Below are 22685 nucleotides of genomic sequence, written 5' to 3'. Positions count from 1 at the left end.
AGACAGGCCTGCAAAGGGAACTCCTGTGCAGACAGGAGAGGCCCCGGGGACCTCAGAGAGAAGCCACGTTCTGTGGTCCATGCACATCCTCTGATGGGTCCAGTCTGAAGCTAGCTTGGAAGTATTCCAGGCCCATGGGGTGTAGGAAGGGACAGAGGCCTGCCTTAGTCAGTTTTGGCTGCTATAACAAAATACCTTAGACTGGGTTATTATTTATAAACAAAAGAAATTTACTGCTCACAGTTCTAGAGGGAGGGAAGTCCAAAATCAAGATGCCAGCAGATTCAGTGTCTGGGAAGGGCTTGCTGTCTGCTTCAGAGATGGTCCCATGCCTTCTTGCTGTGTCCTCATGTGTCCAGAAAGCTCCCTTGAACCTCTATTTGTTTGTTTATTTATTTCTTTCTTTATTATTTAAAAAAATTTTTTGAGATGGAGTCTTGCTCTGTCGCCCAGGCCGGAGTGCAATGGCATGATCTCAGATCACTGCAACCTCCACCTCCCAGGTTCAAGTGATTTCTCCTGCCTCAGCCTCCCAAGTAGCTGGGACTATGCTTGGCTAATTTTTGTATTTTTACTAGAGAAGGGGTTTCACCATGTTGGCCAGGCTGGTCTCAAACTCCTGACCTCAGGTGATCCACCCGCCTTGGCCTCCCAAAGTGCTGGGATTACAGGCATGAGCCACCATGCCAGGCCAGAGCCCTAATCCCATTCACGAGGGTGGAGCTGTTATGATCCAATCACTTCCAGTGGCCTCACCTCAATAATATATCATATTGGGGGTTAAGTTCCCACGTGAGAATTTTGGGGGGACACCAACATTCTGACTGTAGCAGGGCTTCAGGCCCAAGTCCCATGAAGGGCTCTTGTTATTTAACTTCTTGTCATTTCCATGACTGACCTACCTTCTCCCTTACAATTTTCAGGCTGCAACATCACAGATGCTTTCCAAATCCAGAGGAAGTATGAGCCCAAAGGACCCTTGGTAAGAAGTGAGGGTGAGGAGTGGAGAGACTCTAGCTTATCTAACTCCATTGCAGCTCTTAGGAGAGAAAGGTTACGTGCTGCTGGAACTGGGGAGCAGGCCCTTAGTGGTTTTGGCCCTGGGGTCAGCAGCTAATGGGATTGTGGAGTCATGGCCATTCTGGGTGTGCGAACGACAGCAGAAACAATGTTCCTGTTTGAAACTGAGCTCCTGCGGTGGGGTGGAACAGACCGAGCACCAACATGAATGGCCTATTACATATCAGCCTGCATGCCTCTGCTTCCTGGTTTCATCTGGTCCTCGGGGCAACTCTCATAAGTGGTGATATTGTCTCCATTTTCACTGAGGCTCAGGAAAGCTGCGTCACTTGCCAGGGTCATATAGCCAGCGGATGGCTGGACCAGGGTCTGAGTTCAAGTCTGTGTTAACTGATAGCTCTTTGTGACAGAGCTTCTCCACCATTTTTTTTTTTTTTGAGACGGAGTTTCGCTCTTGTTACCCAGGCTGGAGTGCAATGGCGCGATCTCGGCTCACCGCAACCTCCACCTCCTGGGTTCAGGCAATTCTCCTGCCTCAGCCTCCTGAGTAGCTGGGATTACAGGCACATGCCACCATGCCCAGCTAATTTTTTTTATTTTTAGTAGAGACAGGGTTTCACCATGTTGACCAGGATGGTCTCGATCTCTCGACCTCGTGATCCACCCGCCTTGGCCTCCCAAAGTGCTGGGATTACAGGCTGAGCCACTGTGCCCGGCCTGCTTCTCCACCTTTAAAGTGTTTACAGATCACTTGGGGATTTTGTTATTACTCAAGTGATTCATAAACACAGCAAATTTTGATCTGCTGGGTCTGGGTTGGGGCCTGAGATTCTCATTTCCTTTTTTTTGTTTTGTTTTTTTTTAAGACTGAGTCTTGGCTGGGCGCGGTGGCTCAAGCCTGTAATCCCAGCACTTTGGGAGGCCGAGGCGGGTGGATCACGAGGTCAAGAGATCGAGACCATTCTGGTCAACATGGTGAAACCCCGTCTCTACTAAAAATACAAAAAAAAAAAAGTAGCTGGGCATGGTGGCACATGCCTATAATCCCAGCTACTCAGGAGGCCGAGGCAGGAGAATTGCCTGAGCCCAGGAGGCGGAGGTTGCAGTGAGCCGAGATCGCACCATTGCACTCCAGCCTGGGTAACAAGAGCAAAACTCTGTCTCAAAAAAAAAAAAAAAAAAAAAAAAGACTGAGTCTTGCCCTGTCGCCCAGGCTGGAGTGCAGTGATGCCATCTGGGCTCTCTGCAAACTCCACCCCTGGTTCAAGCAATTCTTGTGCGTCAGCCCGCTGAGTTGCTGGGATTACAGGCATGCGCCCCAACGCCCAGCTAATCTTTTCGTTTTTTTTAGTAGAGACGAGCGTTCACCATGTTGGCCAGGCCGGTCTCAAACTCCTAACCCCAAGTGATCCTGCTTTGGCCTCCCAAAGGGCTGAGATTATGGGTGTGAGCCACTGTGCCCAGCCCTGAGAGCCTCATTTCTAATAAGCAGCCAGGTGGCCTTGAGGATGTAGGTTTGCTGACCACACTGAATTGCAAGGCTTCATGGCACACAGTGTAGGCTGCTGGGAGGAGGAGATAGTGCCAGGTGCAGGCGGGTGTCGGCAACCTATCGATCCTTCTCTTTCTCTTCTTCCCTTCTTCAGCTGAAGTTGCTGTTCTTGTCACTCAGCCTAGTTTATGGGTTAATACCCTGTGGCTTCTCTGTACCAGGTTAGACTGCTCCACCTGTGTACAAGCCTTCTTTATAAAACAGCCTTTTCTGAGTCTAGTCTCTGCTTAGTGAGCAGCGCAGACCCTGCATTCATAGACTTTGGGTGGAGCTATTTCCTGGAACCTGAAACAAGACGTCCCCACGAGAAGGTCCAGCTTTCTCTTTTGTTCTCTAGGCCAAGGGTTGGCAGGGCAATGCCCAAGAAAAACATGAAGTGTTTGAGGCCTGCTTTGCAGAATACTGGGACAAGACTACCTCATTATCCATCAACCTGAGATCTCAAAATCTGGATTCAGACAAAGGATGAACTTGGAGCTGTTATTCTATAAAAATATTTTGCTCTCCAGTTTCTTTGCCCAACAAGACTTACCTACCATGTTTAAACAGGGGATCAGCTATCTAAATTTAAATGTAGGCACCACTTTACAGGAATACCTGCATTGTGTAAGATGAGCTCTCCCTTTAGCTATGAACCTGAGGACTGGACATCAGCATTGCTGGTATTGAAAGTGCTCATTGGTCCCTAGGCTCTGGGTTAAGCAGTGCAAAGTCAACCCCCTTGCAGATACGTTGGGCATTGCAGGGAAGCGCTGGCATTGGAAGGGCATAAATCTATCCTAAGGGCCACATTGTTTTTTCATTTTAGATCAATTCTGAGTTCTATACTGGCTGGCTAGACCACTGGGGCCAACCTCACTCCACAGTCAAGACCAAAGCGGTGGCTTCCTCCCTCCATGACATACTTGCCCATGGGGCGAGTGTGAACTTGTGAGTGTTCATCGCCTGAGGGGAGGGTGCCCTCAGTAGCCGTGGGCTCACAGTGAAGTACTGTATTCTTTTGTTTCCTCGTAGGTACATGTTTGTAGGTGGGACCAATTTTGCCTATTGGAATGGTAAGAGCACTTTAACGTCTGTAGAAACTTACGCTACAATGTTTCTGTTCATTAATTTGGGGAGGGATGTGCCCACAGACAGTTTTTATTTTCTTTTTTTGTTTATCCTCTCCTAAAATTTCTTTTTCTTTTTTTTTTTTTTGGAGACAGAGTCTTGCTCTGTCTCCCAAGCTGGAGTGCAGTGGTGCAATCTCAACTCTCTGCAACCTCCACCTCCCAGGCTCAAGGGATCCTCCTGCCTCTGCCTCAGCCTCCAAGTAGCTGGGATTACAGGCGCATGCCACTATGCCTGGCTAATTTTTTGTATTTTTGGTAGAGACAAGGTATTTTTGGTAGAGACAAGGTTTCACCATGTTGGCCAGGCTAGTCTTGAACTCCTGATCTCAAGCCATCTTCCCACTTTGGCCTCCCAAAATGCTAGGATTACAGGCGTGAGCCACCACACCTGGTCCTACATTTTCTAATATATAAGGATTACCTATATAAATTTTTAAAATAATATTTCTTTAAAAAAATTTAAGGGACATAAATTTTTGTGAGCATTTGAAGCCTTATTGTTTTTCACCAGAAGTTGGGCAGGCTTTAGTCACAATCTATAACTGTATCTTATTTGTTCAAATATTCTGCTGTGGTCTGTGGTCTTTTTTTTTTTTTTTTTTTTAAGATGGAGTTTCACTCTTGTTACCCAGGCTGGAGTGCAATGGCACAATCTCGGCTCACCGCAACCTCCGTCTCCTGGGTTCAAGAAATTCTCCTGCCTCAGCCTCCTGAGTAGCTGGGATTACAGGCATGCGCCACCATGCCCAGCCAATTTTTTGTATTTTTAGTAGAGACGAGGTTTCACCATGTTGACCAGGATGGCATCAATCTCTTGACCTTGTGATCCACCCGCCTCGGCCTCCCAAAGTGCTGGGATTACAGGCGTGAGCCACCGTGCCCGGCTTTTTTTTTTTTCTTTTAACATTTTGTTTTGTTGAGATATAATTCACAAACCATAAAATGTACAGTTTTTAAGTATGTGATGCAGTGGCATTTACTGTATTTACAAAGTTGTGTAACCATTGCCATTATCTAATTCAGTAACATTTTATCACCCCAAAAAGAAACTCCATACCTGTTAGCATGCATTCCACACTCTTTCTCCTCCCAGCCCCTGGAAGTAATATACTTTCTGTCCTTCTGGACTTGCCAATTCTGAACATTTCATATAAATGAACCACATATACACACCTGTTTGACGTCTTTCATTTAGTCCAATGTGTTCAAGGTTCGTCCATGTTGTTACATGTATCAGTGTTTCATTCCTTTTGATTGCTGAATAGTATTCCCTTGTGTGGATGTGCAGTATTTTATTATCCATTCATTGGCTGATGGACATTTGGGTTATTTCCACGTTTTGGTTAGTGTGTTGCTTTGAAACTAATGTATAAGGATTTGTTTGAATTCCTGTTTCAGTTCCTTCGGGTGTATACCAAGAGGTGGAATTGCCACGTCATGTGGTAACTTTGTGTTTAGAGTTTGAGGAACTGCCATAGTGTTTTCCAAAATAGTCACACCATTTCACATCTCTTTTTTATTTTTTATTTTTTTTGAGACAGAGTTTCGCTCTTGTTACCCAGGCTGGAGTACAATGGCGCGATCTCGGCTCACCGCAACCTCTGCCTCCTGGGTTCAGCAATTCTCCTGCCTCAGCCTCCTGAGTAGCTGGGATTACAGGCACGCGCCACCATGCCCAGCTAATTTTTGTATTTTTAATAGAGACGGGGTTTTACTATGTTGACCAGGACGGTCTCCATCTCTTGACCACGTGATCCACCCGCCTCAGCCTCCCAAAGTGCTGGGATTACAGGCGTGAGCCACCGCGCCCGGCCACCATTTCACATTTCTTTATTTTTCTGTGTAGGAAAAATTATGACAAAAATTTTTCTGCAATGTCTTTGATTTTTTTTGCAAAGACAAATGATGCTGTACTGACTTGAATCTTCATTCTCTACCTGTCTCTCTGTTTGCATTTTTTCTCCCTGAATCATGGAGGATGCCCAGTTGTTGAGTTCTGAAAGTTTCGTTTGGACCTAGATCTGTCAGGATCTGAAATTGGATGTTGTCAGCTCTTAATGAAGTTTATCTTTGAACTGCTATCTTTTTTGCAGGCTGAGATGGGCTAGGAGAAGATATTGCTTACAAGCATTATCAATTTTAATACTATTACTACAGCCAAGAAATGAAGATATTGCAAAACTGAAATTTCACTGCATATAAGATAATAGTGTGCCAGGGCCTGTTGGAGGATTGCAGGGAGGGAGAGCATCAGGATAAATAGCTAATACATGCAGGGCTTAATACCTAGGTGACCGGTTGATAGGTGCGGCAAACCATCATGGCACACGTTTACCTATGTAACAAACCTGCATGTTCTGCACATGTATCCCGGAACTTAAAATTAAATTAAAAATTTTAAAAAAGAAAAGAGAATAGTGTGCCAGGGTTGGTAATTGATATTTTAGATCATCTCTGTGTGTTCATCTTATGGGAGAGTTGAGACCTGGTGGGTGCCTTTTTCACTCTGTACATGAGGATTCCCCCTAGCTGCCGCTGATGGGATCGAGACCAATCATCCAATCCAGGAACAATGACATCATTGTTGGAATTGTATGGTTCATGACACAATTTTTTAAAAAAATCTTAATATTATACTTAGAATAACACATTCATCTTAGAAAAAAAAAATTGGACGTTATAGAAACTGTCGGAACATAGAAGTTGTCCTTAATCCTCTCCCCTGCGCCTCCCTCTGTCATAATCCATAGACTTCCCTGTTCTGCCTGTTTTCTTATTTAGTCCTCATATTAGCCTCGTCTGGATTAGAGATGATCAACACCACTTTACAGATAAAAATAGCTGAATGCAAGCTGGGCATGGTGGCTAATGCCTATAATCCCGGCCTTTTGGGAGGCTGAGGCTGGTGGATCACCTGAGCTCAGGAGTTCGAGACTGGCCTGGACAACATAGTGAAACCCCGTCTCTAATACTAAAAATACAAAATTAGCCAGGCATGATGGTGCATGCCTGTAATCCTGGAGGCTGAGGCAGGAGGATCGCTTGAACCCAGGAGGTGGTGGTTGTGGTGAGCCGAGATCATGCCACTGCACTCCAGCCTGGGCAACAAGAGCGAAACTCTGTCTAAAAAATAGCTGAATACCAAAAAAAGGTCCACAGTTTCTGTTCAGCTGGCAAGGGATGGAGCCTGGACTGAAACTCAGGCGGTGGTGAGCTAGCCCCCACACCTGTCCCGCTGTGTTCTGCCACGCCTCTCTGAAGCTGCCTTTTTGACCTGTCTGTTTGAGGAAGTGAGAGAAGGCCAGTCTGTACTTAGTAACTGTTCTCCAGGCCAGCTTCCCAGAGGAGAGCAGGGAGAGAAAAGTGTCAGGAGCAGGGAGCTCCCTGTGCAGCCCACCCACAGGAGCGTGCGCCTCCCTGTGCAGGTGTGTGTCTCCTTCCTCCACGCCTGTGTGTGTCCACAGCTGTGTGATGGCTGCTGCAGAGTCCAGGCGCTCGTGTATTTCTCACACAATGTGGAGAGCTGACAACTGCAGTCTCACCATTTCCTTCGCCTTCCCACGTCACACCCTCTTATGTGGCCAGAGGAGGCTTGAATCTGCACCATTTCTCTGCGATGCTGCCCTATGGTGGTCTAAAGTATGATTCTGCCAGTAGCGCTAGAACAAAGATGCAGTCTTCCAGTCCATCCTTAAATCCGCTGGCCAGCTTCCCAGCCTGGGCTCCCTCTGCCTGTAAAGTGTGCTAATGGAGGTCACACTTATCCAGCTCAGCTGAACCTGTCAACCAGTGGTTGAGTTCCTCCTCCATGCCAGAGTCTGGCTGGGGACTCAAGGGCAAGTTAGGCACAGTCTCTACCCCTGAGGTGCAAGCAGTATAGTATGGAGAGAAACATACAAGTAAGAAACACGGCGCGGCATGGGCACTACCACATTAGAGGCAGAGGGGGGCCACAAAGAAGGTGAGTTCCTTGCAGCAACGGATGTGGGTTTTTTTTTTTCCTTTGTGTCTCACAGGAAGGGATGTGTTTTAACCTATGCATCCCCTAAGGCAGGCACACCTGTTGGCTGTGAGTTGTCTCTGATTAATAAGAAATGGGGGAAAGATATGACTAGATCAATTCAGTTGGTTGAGCGATCCAGATCTTTCAAAGTTTAGATTCTGTGCAGAGAACTAATGAAAAAGTCTTTGGGGTTGACCTGCTTGATGGATCCTCGGCCCTGCTCATCTCACCTCCACCAGTATTAGGTCACCCAAGGTGGTTCCATCATTGGTGAGCTGCGTCCAAGGAATTTATTACTAATCCTAGGTAAACTATCATGTTATGTGCCTCATTGATATACAGATTAGGTTGGGCAAAAGATGACTCTAAAATAACTTCATTCTCACACACTGGCATTGCAATACACTCTGAAGTAGAAGAAGAAGGCAGAAAGCCTTGCTGGTCTGTAGATGGCAGCATCAGAGTCACCTGGAAGCCTGTTAGAAATGCAGCCTCAGGCCCCACTCCAGACCTGCTGAATCAGAATCTCTGGGATGAGGCTTAGGAATCTCTTTTACTGGGAAGTTTTTGAAGTACTGCCTGATAATGCAGGTAACCTCACACCTGTGAACATCATCCAAGACAAGGTCAAGAGCCTCTGGTCTAGACCCCACCCCTTGCACAGTAATTGTAGGGGCATTTGTTTTACTAGTCCTTTTGTATACTCAGTATTGGCACTATCTGTTGGTCTTTGTTGAAGGTCAAGTTCTCGGGGAAACAGATTCCGACGTTACCTGACAGGAAGCTTATTGGGTGTGCTCTCTGGAGCAACGCCTGTAAGACAGAGAGGGAGAAGCTGGGCTATGATGCAACGTCACAAGTGGCTTCCGCCAGTCTGAGAGGGAACTCTGCAGCTGGGATGGCCGTGTGAGGCACACTGGTCAGTTGTTGGAGGTGGGCCATCCCTGGGGGTTGTAACTGTGGGTGAGGCAGCGCAGCAGAGGCCAGCGCCCAGAGAGGGACACATCCGAGAAATGTGAGCAGACCACAGCCCTAGCCACCGGGAGGATGAGTGAGTGCCTTCTTCTGAAGAGGGATCCACAGGGTGCACCACAGCCCCCTCTGCAGTCTTCGCAGATGCAACCGAGGCCCTCAGATGACGTCTGACCCTCTGTGGCTGATGTGGGTCTGCTGTTGTCTCCCGCTTTGTTTGGTTTGCTAAGCCCTCCGTTTTCTGCTGATCCGTGGCCTAGTCGTCAGTGTCTTCACACTGACCTTTTCTCAGCCATATAACTGGAGGACATGAAAAGGTTCAGAGTTGACAGGACTCACGGTCAGAGCTGGGGGTCACAGCATAAGCCCTGCCATTACTGGTCTGAGGTGCTGGCAGACTTTTGTGGGGAGCTTCAGATCCCCTGCATGTCCAGTGGGGGCTGATACCTGTCAGAATCACAGCTTGAGCTTCTGTAGAGAGTGGATGGAAAGAGTGCTTGGTAAACACTAAGGTGCCTGGGAAGTGCTACCTGTAGAAAGAAACTCCAGCCCCTAACCCTGGCATCCTGAGAGCCACAGCTGTGTCTCCCAACAGCTGGTTTTAATGTGTCTTCTAGTTTTCTCTCTCTGCAGTGCTGAGCTCATGGATCCCAAAGAACTTGTCTCAGAGCTGGGTCATCAGTAATAACTAGAGGCACATTTTTGTCTTCTAGGGGCCAACTCACCCTATGCAGCGCAGCCCACCAGCTACGACTATGATGCCCCGCTGAGCGAGGCCGGGGACCTCACTGAGAAGTATTTTGCTCTGCGAGATGTTATCCGCAAGGTGGGTGCTTTGTATGAGCTGTGGTGGGCTGGTCTTGGACAGAGCCTCTCTTGTACTCACTGTGGCTCTGTGGACAGCTGCCTGCCTGGCGCCATCCTGTTTAAAAGGATGAATGAAGGGAGGCATCAGCTAGACTTGGGTTTGCACCTTGTACCCACGTGATTAAGAGTGAGTCTATGAGCAAATCACTGTGCTGACTGTTAATTTGTAAAACTGGGATTACAGCATCTGGTTGTGTTGTAAGGATTGGAAAGAACATATGTAAGCCATCCAGGACAGTTCTTGACACATACATGTCTAATAAGTGGCAGCCATTACTATTATTTATCTTAAAGGTAAGAAAATGTGTGTCTACTTATAGCTGATGTACATAGGAAATAAATCCTCAGACCCAATGAAGCATGGTGCAGATGTCAGCTGTCCGTGAAGCTTCGTTTTTCTATTTGGAGTGATTGCTGTTGCCTTCTGGACTGCACCTAGCTGCTTAGTCCTGCTAGCATCGTAACCTTCTGAGGCACCTAATGCACCTAGGTGGGGTTTCCTGTCTCTGCTGTGGGTTAAAAGAAAAAACCCACAGTTTTTCTGCTCAGTCACCTGAGTTTTGAAGTTAAAAAACAAAGGTTTCTGCCTATAAATGATATGTTTTTTTTTGTTTTAAGTATGATGTAGTCTTAATTTTAAGCATGTGTTAAAATGTATATCACAAAATCTTTTAAATATAAAAAATATAAGCTAGACTTACTACACTTAGAATTTGTCCATTTCATCTAAATTTTCAAATGTATTGTTAAAACGTTCCTTATGTTATTCCATTGTTACGGGCTTAATCTCTGCAAAATTTATGGTAATGTCTCCCAAGCTCTCCCTTGTATGTTTGTTCTGTTTTGAAGCTTTCTGTTTCTATTTTTATTATTTCCTTCCTTTATTTGAAGCTTAGTTTTTTAATGCAGCCTTTCTTCTTTTCTAATATAAATATTTAAGGTTATAAATTTCCTTCAAGTACTGCTGTGGCTTGTAAGTTTTGTTGTCCAATCTGTGTCTTATTGTTTGCTTCTAAACATGTCTGTTTTGATTTCTCTCCCACCCTTGATACGTGTAGAAGCATGTTTTTTTAATTACTGGAAATAAGTACTTTCCTGTTTTTTTGGATTTCTAACCTCTTTGCATTCAGGTTAGAGAACATAACCTGTGTGATGCCAGTCCCTTGGAAGCTGTTGAGCCTAGTTTTAGAGCTTGACATAGACCAATATTAATGGTCAACGTGTGCATAAAAGGAAAGTCTATTTTACATTTGTTGACTGTATTCTGCAGACACGTTCATCAGATGAAGTCTATTAATGGTGCCGTTGATCTGATTCCTCTGTTTTTGTCAGTTTAGTCTCCTATTTAGTGAGAGTTGTCCTGATGTGCTTCCCCTTATAGCTCTGCCAGTTCTGAGGTTAGTTATTAGGTGGGCAAACTGAGAATTAAATCCTTCAGTACTTAATAGTAATGGGATTATATAACCCTCTATTTCTAATAAGGCTTTTGCCTGGAAGCCCCCCTCTTTTTTTTTTGTCTGTTATTAATTAACACCATTTACCTACATACTTTTGGTTGGTATTTATCTGGGCTATCTTTTCCAATGCTTTAGTCTCAACCTTTTTATATCCTTTGTTCTTTTTACATATATCTCTTATAAATAGGATGTAATTGATTTTTTTAAATCTCTCTAGTTTGAAATTTTTTGTCTTTTAACTTGTATATTTATTCATTCTTACTCATTGTATTTCTTGATGTACATTGATTAATTTCAGTGATCTTATTTTATAATTTCTGTTTGTTTACCTTTTTGACTTTTTCTTTCTTTTAGATTCTTCGAGGTTTTATGTGTTTTTTTTTTCTCTTATTTCTTTCATCCCTCTTGTACTTTGAAAGTTATTCACTGCTTTCTAATTTTTTTTAGCGGTTACCCATTTAAGTGTGATATATATATATATACTCCCAGAAAAGAACAACTCATAAATACAGAGCAGTGAATTTAGGTAAAGGGAGCGCAGCCCTGTAACCAGCACACAGCTCCCCAGAAGCCCTCTCACGTTTCTCTCTAGTCATTAACATCCATCCCTGAGCTCACGGCTGTCCTCACCTCTATCACCAGAAATTCGTTTTGCTCGTTTTTAGGCAGCAAGTTCCTACATGTGTACTCCTGTGTCTGGTTGTCTTGTAACAGTTTAAAATTAATCAATATCTTTACTTCCTCCAAATGCGTCCCTCTTTAACTCACTGTAACTCCAATTACACCCCTCCTGATTTGTATGTTATTATTGTCGACTATTTTAATTCTCTGGGTTTAGTGTTCATGTATTTTAGTTCTCCTTAAAAAATAAAACCCATAGGTCATCACTATAATGGCTTCAGATAGTATGTCACTTGACCCACATAGTTCATTTAGTTGCAAAGGATTTAACAAATATTTATCAAGTACTCTATGTGCCAGGTGCAGTTTTAGCTGCTTAGTATATGTAGGCTTTCTCGACAAGGTGGAGCTCGAACAAAACCTTTAAGCTGGTGAGAGAGCCATGTGGGACATCTCCACTTGGACAAGAGCATGCCAGGCAGAATTCAGCCAGTGAGCAGCTGGGAAGGTATATGGCATTTTTAAAGACTAACAAGGAGGCCAGTGTAGCTGGAGCCCAGTAAATGAAGGGGTGAGAAGTAGGAGATTTGGTCGGGGAGATAGATGGGCAACTGATTACATGGGGCATTGCAGGTCATCATAAGACTTTGGCTTTTCCTCTGAATGAATGGGAATCTGTTGTGGAGTTGAGCAGAGCTGTTGTTAAAGCATATTCTGTTAAAGCAGATTCCAACTACCGTGTTGAGACTAGACTCTGGGAGGCAGAGCAAGGGTAGAGTAGAAAGACCAATTAGGTGGCTTTTGCAGCCATCTCAGAGAGAGGTGACTGTGGCTTGTGAAGGTAGTGGAACTAGGCAGTTTCAGAATATGTTATGAAAGCAGTGCTGATACAATTTTCGGATGGGGCGTATGAAAGAAAGGAGAGTCAGGTGACACTAAAATGTCTTCAGTGGCAACTCATACACGGAGTTGCCGTTTATGTGGGGGAAGATCAGGAGTTGTGTTTTGGCTGTGCAGTTTGACTTGTCTAGTGTATGTCCTAGTGGAGGTGTAGAGTGGGCAGTGGCTACATGAATGCACCGTTTGAGACAAAGCTCTGGTTCCTTTGTCCCGGGAACACGCTTTCTTTATCTTTTGTTTCTTCTTGCAGCTCAGTCTTTGCATCTGAGATCACCCTCCTTCTGCCTGAAGTATATTCTTTAGAATTTCATTTAGTGAGCAAATGATATTTTCTTTGTCTGAAAATTTTTTTTCATGCATTTTCAAAATGCCATTTTTCTTTTCCTTTTCTTTCTTTTCTTTTCTTTCTTTCTTTTTTTTGATAGGGTTTCACTCTGTCGCCCAGGCTGGAGTGCAGTGGTGAGATCTTGGCTCACTGCAACCTCTCCCTTCCAGCTTTAAGTCATTCTCATGCCTCAGCCTCCCAAGTAGCTGGGATTACAGGTGTGTACCACCACACCTGGCTAATTTTTGTATTTTTAGTAGAGATGGGGTTTCACCATGTTGGCCAGGCTGATCTTGAACTTCTGACCTCAGGTGATCCACCTGCCTCAGCCTCCCAAAGGTATGAGCCACTGTGCCTGGCCTCAAAACATAGTTTTTCTAGACTGATAGTTTTCCCTCAGCATACTGACTTCAGACTTCCATTATTGCTGCTAAGAAATCAGTTAACTGTACTCCAGTACTCTCCTGAAGATAATCTGTCTTTCCTCTTGGGCAGCTTCTAAGATTTTCTCTATATTTGGCATTCTGTAGTTTCTCTGTGATGAATCTGTGTGTGACTTCCTTTTCATTTATCCCACTTGGTAGTTTTGGAACTTGTGGCTTGGCTTTTTCCACTAGTCCTAAAAAGTTTAAGCCATTATCTCTTCAAATATTTGCTTCAGTTAGATATTTGTTAGACCTTCTGATTCTAGCCTCCACGTTTCACAATCTCTTTTTCTCTCTGTGTGACATGCTGATGATCTTCAGATATGTTCAGTTGTTGTGTTCTCTTTAGCAGCTATAAATTCTGAGATTAAAACCTTTCCATTGAATTATTAAATTGTATTTTTCATTCTGTAAGGTAACCTTGGCAGTTGTGATTTTACTCGGCCATTTTTAAATTCTCTTGCTTTTTTCTTAAGTATACATGTTCTTTTATTTCTTGAAACATACGAGAGATACTTCTGTTATTTATCTCCACGTGATCACTCTAGTATGCAGAGTCTTTCTTTGTTTCATTCTGCTTTTTGTTGTTTCTGTGAGCTTTTGCTCGCGATGCCTTGTTTCTTTGTGTGTATTGTGATTTTGACTGAGCTTAATTTCTTGGAACTTTTTGTTGCTGTTGTTGTTGTTAGAGGCAGGGTCTCACTCTGTCACCCGGACTGGAGTGCAGTGGTGCAGTCATGGCTTACTGCAATCTCAGCCTACCAGGCTCAAGTGATGCTCCTGAGGAGCTGGGACTACAGGCATGTGCCACCATGCCCGGCTAATTTATTTTTAAATTTTGTAGAATCAGGTCTCACTATGTTGCCTAAGATGGTATTGAACTCCTGGGCTCACTCATGGAAATTTTATCTTTAGGAATTATTTGAGATTTGGGGTGAACATGGGTTCTTTCAGAGAGAATTAGCATTTGCTTCTGGCAGGTACCAGGGAACGCCACATTTTAAATTAAAATCTTAAGTTGAGGGGGTTTTTTGTACTACAGATGCAGTGTGAATTTTGGCTGCAAATATATCTGAGGGCTGATTGTGAATATGAATTTTCAAGGGAGATTTGTTTTCTCCCTACCTATTGCCATATGACAAAGTACCCCTAAACCTAGTAGCTCAAGGTAACAAATCTTTATTCTATCAGAGATTCTGAGGGTAAAGGAATTAGAAATGGCTTAGATAGATGTTATGTCTAAGTACACGGGCATGCTGGTGCATGCCTGTAGTCCCAGCTGCTCAGGAGGCTGAGGCAGGAGAATCACTTGAAGCCAGGAAGCGGAGGTTGCAGTGAGCCAAGATCAAGCTATTGCACTCCAGCCTGTATGACGAGTGAAACTCCATCTCAAAAAAAAAAAAGGATTTAAATGAATGTAATTCAATAGCTTATGATATATATATATATTTTTTTAATGTATATTCAATGGCTTATGATATATGTAACTATTGATATATGATATATAACTATATTGCAATTCAATAGCTTATGATATATATATTTGAAAATAAAGAATAAAAATATAATATATGTTTAAAATTTTCTTTTTTTTTTTTTTTTTGGAAGCAGAGCCTTGCTCTGTTCCCTAGGCAACTTCCACCTCCTCCCTGGTTCAAATGATTCTCTTGCCTCAACCTCCCAAGTAGCTGGGATTAAAAGTATGCACCAGTGCACATGGGTAATTTTTGTATTTTTACTAGAGATGGAGTTTTGCCATGTTGGCCAGGCTGGTCTTGAACTCCTGACCTCAAGTGATCCACCCACCTTGGCCTCCCAAAGTGCTGGGACTACAGGTGTGAGCTGCCGTACCCTGCCAGCAGGCTCTTTCTTATAAGACTTTGTGGACAATTAGCTGATTTGTTAAATGATCTTCAAAATATTTGCTTGCATCAAGGAAAGGAAATCGGATGGCAAATACCCCCTATATATATAGCTCCACCTGCCTCCTTCCTTCATCAAAGACTTAAAAAGTGGAATAGGCCTCCTCTTTAATCCATTTCTAGAGTACATTAGGTGGTGATGGACAATATATTTCACTGACATGGGATCCTGGGAAGAATCTCCCAGCAGGCTGCATAAGCCTGTGCACAGTGGTGAAGGCCCCCAGGCAGCTCTCTTCATATGAATCTTCAAGGCATGGCAAAGCTCATGACATTTGCATTTTAAAAGGTAGTTTCTTTGGTGTGGGTAAAACTCAACCAGACATGGTTAACACTTTGACCTCGAGGACGAACCATAAAAATACAGGGCAGCGACCTCCTCTTCCCTACTGATTCCTGAGAGGGGCAGTGCTGAGTTTATTTTCGTATGCTATCAAATCAACTTACCCGTTTTCAGAGTTTTCTTTCTGTTCTTTATAGGGATTCCATCAAGGTAAGAGTTCCACTGGATTTTTGGAAATGGGTCACTGTAGAAATTAATCAAGTGGTAGTTGAGGACTTGATAATTGGAGTGGATTCTGGTATTCCCAAAGGTGGTAACTGGGCTGAGTGGTGAAGAGGGGATGGGAGAACAGCCACAGTGATTTTTCAGTACTTCAAAAGCTTAATGAAGTTTGAAATTTGATCCAGGATCTGTCTACACTGGCTGATGGATCATCCTGCTCTGTTTATGACTGGAATGACATTGGCTTGATGGGCAGGCACAGCTGTCTTGCTGATGCATGATGCTGGCAAAAACCAGTGTTTTATGTCTGATGGTTACAGATGAGAAAGGGAATATTATTTAGCAGCTGTTACATAGTCTTTTAAACTGCCACCTGCACTCTTAGTACTGGTCTCTTCCAGTAGAGTTGGCTTTCCTAATCCATCTTCCAGAGTGATTTCTCTAAAACACTGATGCGATCACTTCTCAGCCTTTCAGCTAAGATCAAGTGTAGTATCTAAAACACTGATGTGGTCAGATACCTACCATGACTTGGCCCCTGTATTTCTCCATCCTCATCTTTCAATCCTCCCTTCTTAGACGTGACTCCCTGGCTTTCAGATGGAGCTATATACACTTCTGGGAATGAGACAGCGCTGTTTCTACCTCCTGGGCTCTGCACACTCTGCCTTTATTCACCTGGAAAGGAAGACACACCTCAGTTACCTTATCTGCAGAGTCTTCTTACCCCCCTGTTAGCCGAGTTAGTCACATTTTGTTTTCTGTCCCTATCTTATCTTGTAGAAATCTTTTAAACACTACTTTTCTTTTCTTTTTTCCTTAACTCTTCTTTTAGGTTCATGGCTACATGTCCAAGGTTGTTGTGTAGGTAAACTGTGCATCACAGGGGTTTGGTATACAGATTATTTTGTCACCCAGGCAATAAGCATAGTACCTGATAGATCACTCTCTGATCCTCCCCCTCCTCTCACCTACCACCCTTGAGTAGGCCCCAGTGACTGTTTCCCACTTTGTGTCCATGTGTTCTCATCATTTACCTCCCACTTCTAAGTAAGAATGTGCCGTATTTGGTTTTCTGTTCCTGAATTAGTTTGCTTAAGATAATGACCTCCAGCTCTGTCCATGTTGCTGCAAAAGATATAATCTCATTCTTTTTATGGCTGCATAGTATTCCATGGTGAATACATACCACATTTTCTTTATCTGGCCTAGCATTTTAGGTTGATTCGTGTCTTGGCTATTGAAAATACAACTTTTCATAGTGTGTTAATATAACTGGTTTATACACATTTCTCAGTCTCTGGAATAGGAGCTATTTATAAGTCTAGTACCAAGCATAGGACCTGACACGAAGCACTTACCTAATAAGCGTTTGTTGGATGAATGTATGAAAACATTAGCGGTCTTGGTAAAGGAAAAGCTGGTCACCATTGAATCTAGTGGATTCCACAGGGAAAAGAGCAGCTTCCTATGTTGAATTTGTCCAGCTAACTATGATGAGAAGCAACATTTGCAATTGGTCTGAAAAGTATGATTAAAGCACAAATTATTATGAAAAAATAATGGTTTAAAAGTATAGCATTTTGGTGTATTCATTTCTTTTCTGAAACATTAATTAGCTAAGGTAAAGATGAGGATATTGCTCTCTGATAAACTAGTATCAGTGAAAAATCATCAGTATTAAAATGAAAAGTCAGAAAATTGTAGTAAATAGGATAGACAGGTGAAAGCTTAATATCTGTATTATAATGAGCTAATACCACTGATCAAAATATCAAGATCTACATAGAAAATTGGGTAAAGGATATAAACAAGTATGGATACTTGGTGAAAATGTGGGTATACAGTATTTTAAGAGTCATGTAAAATACTCATATCCTTTGACCTAGTCACCCCGTGCTCAGGGCTTTTAAAAAATAAAAATTTAAAAGAAGGGCAGTGCTACAGACATGAAGTTGATTGTTGTAACTTATACATTTTGATATTTATACCATCAAAATTGGAAGTAATTCAGCCTCTAACATAGGAGGGAGAATTATGAAATGCTGCCATAGCCACACAAAGCACTATAATATGCAATAAGTAAAATTGTTTTTCTTTTTCTTTTTTTTTTTTTTTTTTGAGACAGAGTCTTGCTCTGTCATCCAGGCTGGAGTGCAGTGGCGCAATCTTGGCTCAATGCAACCTCCGCCTCCCAGGTTCAAGCAATTCTCCTGCCTCAGCCTCCCAAGTAGCTGGGATTACAGGTGCATCCTGGCTGATTTTTTTGTATTTTTAGTAGAGATGGAGTTTCACCATGTTGATTAGGCTGGTCTCGAACTCTTGACCTCAGGCGATCCACCTGCCTTGACCTCCCAAAGTGCTAGGATTACAGGCGTGAGCAACCACGCCTGGCTGGGAAAATTGTTTTCAATATTTAGTCATGTCAAAAGTACTTTTGGTAAGTGGCAGGAGCAAATTACAAAATTATCTCTTATGTTTATGTTATATGTATGCTTAAGGGGAGAGTCAGCGAGGGAAACTGGAAGAAGAAGGTTTCGTGGTGACTTTAGGAGTTGTTTTGGTTTGGTTTTGGAATTGTGGGTGAAAAAAACTTGCTTTTTTTTTTTTTTCTTTTTTTTGAGACAAAATATTGCTCTGTCACCCAGGCTGGAGTGCAGTAGCACGATCTCAGCTCACTGCAACCTCTACTTCCTGGGTTCAAGCGATTCTTCTGCCTCAGCCTCCCAAGTAGCTGGGACTACAGGAGCGCACCACCATGCTTGGCTAATTTGTTTGTATTTTTAGTAGAGATGGAGTTCTGCCATGTTGGCCAGGCTGGTCTCAAACTCCTGACCTCAGGTGATCTACCTGCCTTGACCTCCCAAAGTGCTGGGATTACAGGTTGTGAGCCTACCACACCTGACCTAATAAACTTTCATTTATTTATTTATTTGTTTGTTTTTTTTTTTTTTTTTTGAGGCGTAGTTTCGCTCTTGTTACCCAGGCTGGAGTGCAATGGCGCGATCTCGGCTCACCGCAACCTCCGCCTCCTGGGTTCAGGCAATTCTCCTGCCTCAGCCTCCTGAGTAGCTGGGATTACAGGCACGCACCACCATGCCCAGCTACTTTTTTTGTATTTTTAGTAGAGACAGGGTTTCACCATGTTGACCAGGATGGTTTCGATCTCTTGACCTCGTGATCCACCTGCCTCGGCCTCCCAAAGTGCTGGGATTACAGGCTTGAGCCACCGCGCCCGGCCTATTTGTTTGTTTTTTAACAGCGTGTCAGCAGAAATCGACCTAATAAACTTTCTTTTTTATTTATTTATTTATTTATTTATTACCACCACTTGTCAGCAGAAATTGACCTAACAAACTTTCTGTTCTATTGTTAAAATAATAAGCAGGCAGGGTGGAGCAGGAAGCAGTGGGAACCATGTTAGACTCAGAGCCACGTACCAGCTCCCTCACTTGTTCTCTTTATGATCTCAATCCAGTTCCTCAGTCTTATTATCTATAAAGAGGAAATAGAATAACTAGGTATGAGAGGCTTTAGAAGTAGTACATGAGATGACAGTACACGCAGCTACGCACTGCATCAAAGTGAGCTGAATGTAGGTTGAATAAGTATGTCCATAGAATGACTTTTTTTTTCAGTGTGGTAGAAAAGATTGCAGTCCTAGTTAAATCAGAATCCTCTTTGAACTTTAAGAGAAATATGACAGGGTCACTAATATGCACAGGTAAGTAGGGAACCTCAGGAAACAAATCATCCTGCTCTCAGGTCCCTCTTTGTGAATTTGTATTTTCTGCTTTTATTGGCCAGAATGGGGAGTGAAAGAGGAAGGGTCAGGTAATCGGCTAATGGTGGTCTAGGGAAAGTGGGGAAAGAGATCTTAAAACATTTTTCACTTTCTAAGATCAGTGGTAACTCTTGGGACTCACATTTATCTCTTTTTTCATATTTTAAAACTTTCACAGAGATGTAGATTCATAGAATATTGTGGGTACAAAGCACTTTCAGTACATGATGGTCAACTGACCACCTCCTTATCTCTCTCTTCCAAATGTTACTTCTTTCAAAAAATGAGAATCCCTTTAAAAATGAAGGCAGTAAGACGGGAGTTGTTTATGCATGGCAGATGTCAAAAGAATCTGTGGTGACTGAGGATAAGGAACTCTCAGTCCCTAGTGAGTGTGGAATGGAGTTACGGGGAGTACACTGATCTCAAAAAAAAACACGGAGAGCAAGGTCCTCGAAATACATGAATGGCAAAGGATAGGAATGAAATGGAGCTGACAGTGGGAAGGTTAATTAAACCTGACATATTTTCTGTTAGGTCCTCCACTCCTTCACCTCAGTTTCAAACACAGACCATCCATCAGGGAGGCATCTTTCTACCAAAAACCATGTTTAAAATGTTTAAGGGTTCCTTAAAACATTAAAAAAAGGTAAACAGCCCCAGATTACAGACCCTCCACATTACATCTGATTGTGCCAAAGCACCCTAAAACAAAACTCCCAGAGCTGGGTGCAGTGGCTCACACCTGTAATCCCAGCACTTTGGGAGGCCAAGGCAGGCGGATCACCTGAGGTCAGGAGTTCAAGACCAGCCTGGCCAACATGATGAAACCCCGTCTCTACTAAAAATACAAAAAAAAAAAAAAAAAAAAACTTAGCTGGGTGCAGTGACAGGCACCTGTATTCCCAGCTACTCAGGAGGCTGAGGCAGGAGAATCACATGAACCCAGGAGGCAGAGGTTGCAGTGAGCTGAGATCATGCCACTGCATTCCGGCCTGGGTGACAAGAGCAAAACTTTGTCTCAAAAGAAAAAAAAAAAACCCAAAAAAACAAAAAAACACCCCAGAGTATAAGCCTTGCTCCTGTACACAGAGCAAGACCATTAGAGAGAGGACAGTTATGCAGATGTCGGGAAATTCATTTGCATCACCACTGAATAGGAATGAACAACCAAGCATGGCCAGACACTGAGGACAACCATCAGACCTCCAACAAGAAAGAGAAAAACCAAGATGAAATAAACAGGAAAGTGACTCTAGAGGCAACAAAGAATTCAGGGGACAGGAGAGGTCTTAAGTTAAAAAAAAAAAAAAATTCATCAAGTTTATATCCTTCAGAGGTATATTACATCCATAAGATAAGAATGGGATACTTTGAAAAAGAAGCTACTAGACAACAAGAGTTCTTTGATATTAAAAAGAATCTCCTAGAAATTAGAACCAGAATACAGAGATAGAAATCACAAAACATAAGAGATGATGAGGAACAATCCAGGATATCCAAGTTGTTACTTACAAGAAAGAAAAAATTGGAGAAAAAATGTCAAAGAAATAATAGAATTTTTCCAAGATTGAAAAGGATCTCTGAATTGTTGAACATAATGAATGCAAAGAAGATACATAATCAGATGTTTCATTTGGAAATTTTAGGACAGTGAGAATAAAGAGCTGACAGAGGGCCGGGCATTATGGCTCACTCCTGTAATCCCAGCACTCTGGGAGACCGAGGTGAGCAGATCGCTTGAGACCGGGAGTTCGAGACCAGCCTGGCCAACATGACGAAACCCCTTCTCTACCAAAAATGTAAAAATTAGCCAGGCATGGTGGCATGCGCCTGTAGCCCCAGCTACTCAAGAGGCTGAGGCAGGAAAATCTCTTGAACCTGGGAGTTGGAGGTTGTAGTGAATGGAGATCACGCCACTGCACTCTAGCCTGAGTGACAGAGCGAGACTCAGTCTCAAAAAAGCAAAACAAAACAAAACAAAACAAAAAGAGGCAGTATAGTTCTGGAGAGAAAAAGCCAGTCCCTTTCCCTTTCAAAGAAACAAAAATAAGATTGCATGAGCCGCACTCTACATGATAGAAGACAATAAAATAGTACCTTTGACATTGTGAGGGAAGATGATTTTCAACCTACAATTCTATGCCCTTCCAACCTATCAGCGAACGGTGACATTCAGAGCTTCAGGTTTACCCCTACGTGCCAGTTCTTAGGAAGTCACCTGAGGTTGTGCTCCATTGGAGGAAGTCATGAGATCCTAGAAACAGGAGCTAAAGCCAGGAGAGTCATGAAGGGAAGTATCACAATATCATTTGGAGAGGGGAGTCAGTCTCTTGGAGCAGGAAGACCAAGAATTCCAAGTAGGCGTTTTCTAGGGGAGAAAGAGGAGGTATTTGGAGAAACGTGATACTACCCTTGGATGTCTGGAATAACCTAGAGAGGTATTGAGCTAAAATCAGGCAGAAAAAAAGAAGGGCAATTAGAAACCACAGGAATAGGTGAAAGAATACAAAAAGCTGAGCAAGACAGAGCATGCTGTCATAGTATAGACCATTCAGCTTTAGAGAGGCCAAGATTTATACAATTATATTGTGAGTACTGTTGGTTGATTTTCAATTCAAAGTCGATATAAAGTCAATATCCAGACAAAGACAGGACTTACGGCTATAGGACAGTGTTTGTTTGTTGTTTCTGAGACAAGGTCTTGTTCTGTCACCCTGTCTGGAGTGCAGTGATATGATCTTGAGTCGCTGAAACGTCGACCTCCTGGGCTCAAGGATCTTCCCACCTCAGCCTCCTAAGTGGCTGGGACCACAGGCCTGTGCCATCATGCCTACTTCTGAAAACATTTGTAGAGATGGGGTCTCCCTATGTTACCCAGGCTGGTCTCAAACTCCGAGGCTCAAGCGATCTTCCTGCCTTGCCTCCCAAAGTACTGGGATTACAGGCCTAAATCACCACCTGACCAGGACAGATGGTTTTAACCTTGGCAGTGTAAAAGTACAGCTCGTGGTGTGAAGGTGAAGTGTGGAGGAGAGCTCAGGGAAGGATGCAGGTAGCTTTATCTTAAAACGTGGATACAAAGGGTCATATGCTCATTGATGGAACTAAGAAATACAGATATAAGGATATTAAAAGTACAAAGGTAACTAGGGGAGAAGCTGAAAATGGTTATATAACCGTAATACCAAGAAAGGAAGATAAACTTTATCTTCTGGGA

The 22685-nt window shown here is 43.2% G+C and overlaps 1 protein-coding gene across 3 annotated transcripts in view; it reads left to right on the top strand.

Annotated features, from left to right (window-relative positions):
* GLB1 (galactosidase beta 1) overlaps positions 1 to 22685 on the top strand; it is a 107688-nt gene that overhangs the window by 44556 nt on the left and 40447 nt on the right. For all 3 annotated transcript variants that reach the window (XM_074405930.1, XM_074405929.1, XM_039461810.2), the window contains exons 7-10: positions 924 to 982; positions 3381 to 3502; positions 3587 to 3627; positions 9373 to 9485. In XM_074405930.1, coding sequence (XP_074262031.1) covers positions 924 to 982; positions 3381 to 3502; positions 3587 to 3627; positions 9373 to 9485 — 335 coding nt within the window. The remainder of the gene's footprint in view (positions 1 to 923; positions 983 to 3380; positions 3503 to 3586; positions 3628 to 9372; positions 9486 to 22685) is intronic.

The sequence above is a fragment of the Saimiri boliviensis genome, chromosome 9 (genome assembly GCF_048565385.1).
Source record: "Saimiri boliviensis isolate mSaiBol1 chromosome 9, mSaiBol1.pri, whole genome shotgun sequence".
Classification (NCBI taxonomy): Eukaryota; Metazoa; Chordata; class Mammalia; order Primates; family Cebidae; genus Saimiri; species Saimiri boliviensis.
The sequence above is the reverse complement of the archived record's forward strand: the minus strand, read 5'-3'. Positions and strand labels throughout refer to the sequence as shown.